The sequence below is a fragment of the Electrona antarctica genome, assembly GCF_951216825.1.
Source record: "Electrona antarctica genome assembly, chromosome: 16".
NCBI classification, from domain to species: domain Eukaryota; kingdom Metazoa; phylum Chordata; class Actinopteri; order Myctophiformes; family Myctophidae; genus Electrona; species Electrona antarctica.
This window is the reverse complement of record NC_136797.1, coordinates 29,758,656-29,766,155: the sequence shown is the minus strand read 5'-3', so window position 1 is coordinate 29,766,155 and position 7,500 is coordinate 29,758,656. Positions and strand designations below refer to the sequence as shown.

Sequence of the window (7,500 nt, the reverse complement as noted above, 5' to 3'; positions counted from 1 at the left end):
AGAGAGCTTGTGTGTTACATTCCAAAATCATTTCAGGGGGCACGGTGGCACAGTCGGCAGTGCTGTTGCCTTACAGCTAGAAGGTCCTGGATTCGATTCCCCCTTGGTACGCTGTGGGCACTGGGGGCGTGTTCTCACACTGGGTGAAAAAATGGGTTGCAAAATCGTGGGATAAAAATAAGAAAAAATCTAAACAAAACAAAAAATCATTTCTGCTTCTGGGGGGTCCTGGGAACAAAATATTTATTTTCGGCGGCCAAATACATATAATTTTGGTGGTGCCCTTGACATGAAACGGTTTGAGGACCTCTGATATAGCAACATACGTTTTTTCCCGGAAAGTGTAGAAGACAATCGGGTCTCAGGCCTTAATGGGTTAATGAAGATTTTAAAAACCCTCCAGAGCGAATGTGAGGAGGCAGTGTGGGGAACACCCTGCATGGGTTAAGGTCAAGTCATTATTTTTTAGGTCCGTTTGGGAGTGGAGAGCCTTTAATGTGTTTCGGTAAAGAAGTGGTGGAAAGTAACTAAGTATACTGTACTTACCGTAATTAAGTAACATTTTGAGGTACTTTCACTTTACTGGAGTATTATTTCCAATACTTTTACTTCTACTCCACTACATCTCGGATTCAAATATTGTACTTTTACTCCACCACATTTATTTGAAAACTTTAGTTTCTAGTTACTTACTACTATTATTAAATAGCCAATCTACAAGCTCACTCGATGCGATGCATTGCGAGCTTGTAGATCTGCTATTTTCAAAAGACAATTATATATTTGAAAACTTTAAATGGGATAATAATGAAAAATTTGTACTTTTACTTTTGGTACTTTAAGTAGGCTACATTTTGAAGCCAATACTTTTGTACTTTTATTCAAGTAAACATTGAATTCTGAACATTTACAGTAACAGAGTATTCCTATATTGCAGTATTGATGCTGATACGTAAGTAAAAACATTTGAGTACTTTTTTCACCACCGGGCAGCGTAGTAGAATGCGTATCCTCATTAATCACAGAGTGTGTAAAACGCCATCCAGCCAGCAGGGAACACAATGACGTTTAGCATCACATGTGAGAGTGGAAATCAAAAGGAATCACTCTATCTGTGACGGCGCCACTTCTAGACGCCTTTGGAATGTCTTTGGATGAAGACACTGGTTTTAAGTCTGGCCCATGCCGTGCCGTGCTCATGTTGCGTGCCGGTGAAAATAGCCGATCTACAAGGTCACAGCACTTCGTGGCTGCGACGCGTCGTGATCTTGAAGATCTTCAATTCGTGGTTTGGTTAATATAAATGTAAATCGGACATTTGGCCTCTTCCGTCATGCAACTGTGACTTAATAGAGAGACCCAATTGTATGCGCTTTTATTTTAAGTTCCAATTTTGTCTGCTCATTTATTTTTATGACTCCAGCACTTACTTACATTGATTGGATGAAATTGGCATCCCCAACATGAAAAAAAGAAGAAATGTATTTTCTGTTTACTAAAAGAGATGGAGAGACAGTAAGACCCTTGTTACTGAATAAACGCTATAATAAGCTATGATTACTATATGGGGAATATGTATATAGAGAGCTTTAACACTTATTATAACTAAAATAAAGATCACTTACAGCTTATAAAGGAACATTGTCTCCTCTTTTCAACATTGTCTCCATGTATGGCTCCTTACAGTGGCTCTCAATCTTTTAAGGACCCCCTCTGTCAGAACAGGCTAGCTCCATATGTATGGAGATATATAGAGCGTCGCAGTCCCGCCCCCTACCATGGCCAAGGAAATTAATCCCAATGCATTTTTCCCATAGACATTTCAAAAAGTATTTATTTAAAGACGGTTACGCCGCGGACAAAGCCAACTCGAGACGTGACAACTCATGACAACACAAACAATATTTTGGACCAAACAAATAATTACAAAGAAGAAAAACAACAAAAAAAGTGTTGTAACCTGCCGTTTTTTGCTTCTTTCTAATTATTTGTTCGGCCCAAAAAATTGTGTTTGTTGTCATGATTTGTCACGACTCGAGTTGGCTTTGTCCGCGGCGTAAACGTCTTTAAATAAATACTTTCTGAAATGTCTATGAGGAAAATAAACGGAGAATCATTTCCTGGGCCATGGTAGGGGCGGGACTGCGACGCTCTATAGGGGTGATCAGGTCCAGAGCCCGGGCAGAAGCTTTTGTGCTGGTTCTGGACACTTTTCTCGAGTTATGTGGATTACAGACGTACATACGTACGTACACACAGAGACTCGGTGCATTTATAGATTGATATATTTTGGCCATGGATGTTTTCTTTATCTGTAAAGGTTTCGACCCAGGGACCAACCAAAAGAGAAGATTTACGTTTATTTATTCCAAATCTTGTTCCAAACCATGTTTCCACCTCGTTAGCAACTGTTTCAGTGCTCTGACCATGTCCTTGGATGGACATATGGAATCAAAGCATGTTCTGCATGATTGAAATTAATTGTAATAAGATATTGTGGCAATTATAGATACATGTAGATATTGTATTGTAAGTGATTTTAATTATAGTGAAATTAGGCTGATTTAGCCATTTTAGCCAGAGGCTCCTTTACCAAAGGGTCAGGTCGGGACAAAACCGTTTTTAAGGTCAGCCACACCGATGCAACTCATTGTTCCGACCCGACCCTTTGGTGTGGTTTGGGCTTTATTCCCCTCGATGACCTCTTTTTGAAACCTACAGTGTTGTTTCATTGATTGGTTCATTGATTGATTGGTTATGATTGAATACCTTATCAACAACTTTGTTAACAGTGCAGGCAGTAGAGTCAAAGGTCATTGCTAAAATGATAACACAAAAAGCCCCAGGGGGCTTCTTGTTTCCACTGTGGTCCCTCCCTCAATAAATCAGTAATACATCAATAACTATCAATAGCAGATATGTTTTCTAGTCTGTAAAATCCTGCTTTGGTGAGTGTACAAATGGATCCAAATGGACTCTTACATGTCTGTAACTCTGAGAGTGTATGAATATAACCAATTGGACCCTTAAAGATCTGTAACTCTGAGAGTGCAGTGTACAAATGGAACCAAATGGACCCTTACAGGTCTGTAACTCTGAGAGTGTTACAAATGGACAAAACGGGCCCTTACAGATCTGTAACTCAGAGTGTGCAAATGGAACCAAATGGACCATTTTCAGTTAATAAGTGTCAGTGTAGTAGAGACTGATGTACTGAACAACATTCCTTTGATCAGCTCATATGAGTCATCATAGCCTCTTATGTCAAAGTGCTGCTGGCTCATAATTATAGCAGTTTGGTTTGATGTGGGACTGGATTACACAGCACACACATGTTTCTCTCTCTCTCTCTCTCTCTCTCTCTCTCTCTCTCTCTCTCTCTCTCTCTCTCTCTCTCTCTCTCTCTCTCCCCCTCACAGGCTCACACACACACACACATTTGTATTAATATACTCGTGAGGACATCTGCATTTTAGGAAATCAGGCATAGCTAACCTAACCTCTATAAATCCATAATCCTAACCTATATGTCTATTTCTCAAATTCTACTTATACTTGGGGAACGTGGGGAAAATGTGGTCCTCTTAAGTATGGTAATACACACACACACACACACACACACACACACACACACACACACACACACACACACACACACACACACACACACACACACACACACACACACACACACACACACACACACACACACGGTAAGTTTTAAATTAGTGGGAGCCTATGAGAGGCCAGCTGATGTCAAGGAAAGCCCTGCTGTTATAGATATTAAAATGCAAAGGGCATTATTAACAATTCCATAGCCATCAGCCCCACAATGCCCTGCACCACCACCGCCACACTATACTTAAGAGCTTTCCTCGGTTGTTATGACTTGGAAGGAAAGACGGAAAGAAAAGGCAACAAAACAAGACCCCGTAATAAAATGTCTGTTGTCATATAATCCTAAAATCAGCCATCATGCTCACTTCTGCCACTGAGTTGGTTAAAGGCTGTGTGAGTGATGTTTTGGATCAAACTAAGAACTCATTGCTATAGATGGAGTGTTTCTTCAGTAACAGGGGTCTCTCCAGCTCTTTACTTAACATAAGAAAAAAAAACATTTTCAGGTGGGCTTGCCAATTTTCATCCAATCAGGAGAGAGAATCCACCAGTTATCAGCTTCACTATTATAGTGTTCCAGTTATTGAACAAACGCCCTATATCAATGAAAGTGATTGCCATCAGAATATTTGAGTGTTATTTAACACCTTGGCACAAAACCGTGTGAGAGCTACTGTCTTATGTGTTATTTCTCAGTGCTGGTAGAGCTGCAGAGTGGGTTTCCACCAGGCTCTAGTGCTGCCAGCCAGCCAGGCTGCTTCTCTGTCTCGCAGCTGTAAACCTCGATGACGTTTCCCATTCCAGCGCCTTGAAAAGTAACAGCACCCCCAGGCCAAATACCATCCACTTCCTGCCCCAGAACGCAACACTTACACACAACACACACACACACATGCACGTGCGTGTGCAGGCAGGCACACATGCGCGGCGTGCGCGCGTGCGCACACACACACACACACACACACACACACACACACACACACACACACACACACACACACACACACACACACACACACACACACACACACACACACACACACACATACACACACGTATTGCTATACTTGTGAGGACATGAAAACGTGTAGGATGGCTTTAAAAGTAGCTGAAAAAGCTGTCGAGAAATTGCAGATCTTCAAGTTGTTAGCTTGCCTTGTATATTATCGGCTATTTGTGGTGCACGACACCGGCCACAGATACGTAAGTATAAAATCAGGAATAACTCCTAAACCTGACCGTTACAGTACGTGTCGAATCCTCCTAATCCTGACCCCCAGCCTGAAACGTGTCAATCTATGTCTAAAATATGAACCATATGAACCATTTGAACATGAACCATTTCTCTTGTGAGCACAAGGAAAATGGACCTCACAATGTCTACAACTTCTCAAATTAGACTATACTTTTGAGGAGTGAGTCGGGACATTTGGTCCTCACAAGTATCGTTATACACTCACGCACACACACACACACACACACGCACGCACACGCACGCTGTTCCGCTGCCAAGAATGACAAGCACTTTAAGTGCTCTGGAGAGGACGAAGATAAAAGGGCTGAAATCACAAGGATTAAAGGGATATAAAGTCATATTCCTTTGTTAAAATAAGTGTTAAATAGCTCTATATTCCCATAGTAATAGTTGCTGTATAAAGTGTTTGTTCAGTAACAGGAGTCCGTCCGTCTCTCCAGCTCTTTGATAAACAGAACAATACATTTTCAGGTCAGGATTAGGGCAATTTCATTTAACGAAGAGAGAACCCAATCATGCAGGATGAACACGTGAAATTGGAAGTTGTGACACACAAGAAATGAGCAGAGAAAATTGGAACTGGATTCACTGGAACCACTTTGTGTTCATATTTGTTGATTTATTGTAGACTATAGGCTATATTTGATCTACAGGTATCATGCTTACTGTAACAGGAACCTGGGCTGCATTCAATTAATGATTATATACACCTGACACATTATAAGTAGGGATGGAGCTTGATACCCGAAAAGCTTATTGAGTACCCAGTATCAATAAGCTTTGGGCTTATCAAGCCTGTTATCGAGCATAGCGGCCCATGACATCGTGTTTAAGACAAGAGGCGATTAAGAAATAAATCCAATTACCCTGCATGCTGGCACAAACATGTCGGTCTATACCTGATACCTGCCAACCAGCTCAGGTAAACAAAATTACACTTTTAAAGTGACGGCACACATATTATATTATATACACATATATATTCCTCAATATTATTTTCCACAAGTGAAAAGGTAAATTGCCTTCTGTCCGTTAGAAAAGTACTGTATTTGAAGGCCATAGTAAAATATACTGGTTCTGTTCAGAATTTGTCGTCTCCCGCCTTTTCACAAACTAATAGAAAATGCTCGATAGTGGGCTCGATAAGAACCCGGCTCAATAAGCCTGATCGATAAGGTGCTCGTTATCAATTAAAATGAACGAGTTCCATCCCTATTTATAAGTCACTTATCTAGGCAAAGATTTCACCGCATTACTGGATACGTGAAACAAAAGAAACAAAACAAAAAGAAAGGAAATATACCTAGGCCTATATGTTTTTTTTGTTGCTGTTGTTTTTTGTTTTTTATTTTTAAGTAATGGAAGAAAATATGGATTTAAAAATGAGATTTCCTGATTTCTGCCTGTAAATATTTTGTTCTTTAAGAAGGTAGTGGACGAACATTTTACGTCATAGTTTAAGTCGACAAAATTAACACTGCTCTCTCTCTCTCTCTCTCTCTCTAGTGGACACGGAGGGGCTGTCGGGGACACAGAGTGGAGCTGCTCCCACAGCTGAAGGTAATAACACATTGCATCCATTTAGCCAATTTCATCGAACCAGGAACTGCGAATGAATCTCTCTTCTAAATATCTTATTACTTCACTAAAAATGTATTCTTTTCCACATTTCCAGGTTACTTCCTAGAGTTCCAGGAGCCGGTGAACAACATCACCCACTTCCAGGGCCAGGCGGCCGCGTTGCACTGCAAGGTGACGGGCAACCCGCGGCCCACCATCCGCTGGCTGAAGAACGACGCCCCTGTGGTCCAGGAGCAGGGCCGCATCTCCATACGCAAGACGGAGGCGGGCTCCAAGCTCCGCATCACGGACCTGGACGTGACGGACAGCGGCTTCTACCAGTGTGTGGCCTCCAACTCCGTCAAGGTCATCTCAGCTACGGGCGTGCTGCTGGTCAAGCTAGGTATTATAAACACACACACACACACACACACACACACACACACACACACACACACACACACACACACACACACACACACACACACACACACACACACACACACACACACACACACACACACACACACCGCCTTGTGTCAGGGTATTTCTATTGCAGTAGTTCCCAAACTGGGCATCCCCAAATTATTTTGGGGGGTCCCCAGATGATTAGCTTAACTCATTCACCGCTAATGACGTCTTTTGACATCCTTTTTACCCCCAATAGCCCACACCGCAGAGAACGTCTTTTGCCGCGTATTACGTTTCTTTTACGCTCGATGGCGCTCTTCTCTAACCTATGAGTCACTGTTTGACTGTCATTGAAACCAGGAAATCGCAATGTGACTGCAAAAAAAAGCTGCTCCTGTCCACTTCCACGTTACAGAATATTCTAAAATGCCTTGATCTCGGCTCCTGTCGTTCCACTTCCACGTCCGCCAGCATGTTATTTTCAATGGGCTCTATAGAGAACGTATGGTCGCTTTGACAACAAAACAAAACAAAAGAAAAAACACAGTACCCTGCGTGTTTGTCAACGCCCGGGGGGTCGATCGTACTGGATATAAATATTCTGTGACTACTTGAAATGTCAGTAAGCACACAAACAGTGCGAGGCATTGTGAGCT

At 41.9% G+C, this 7,500-nt stretch overlaps 1 protein-coding gene across 1 annotated transcript in view; it reads left to right on the top strand.

The window, feature by feature from the left end:
• ror2 (receptor tyrosine kinase-like orphan receptor 2) overlaps nucleotides 1–7,500 on the top strand; it is a 33,366-nt gene that overhangs the window by 15,595 nt on the left and 10,271 nt on the right. Inside the window, exons 2-3 of the mRNA XM_079523978.1 lie at nucleotides 6,380–6,433; nucleotides 6,549–6,836. Coding sequence (XP_079380104.1) covers nucleotides 6,380–6,433; nucleotides 6,549–6,836 — 342 coding nt within the window. The remainder of the gene's footprint in view (nucleotides 1–6,379; nucleotides 6,434–6,548; nucleotides 6,837–7,500) is intronic.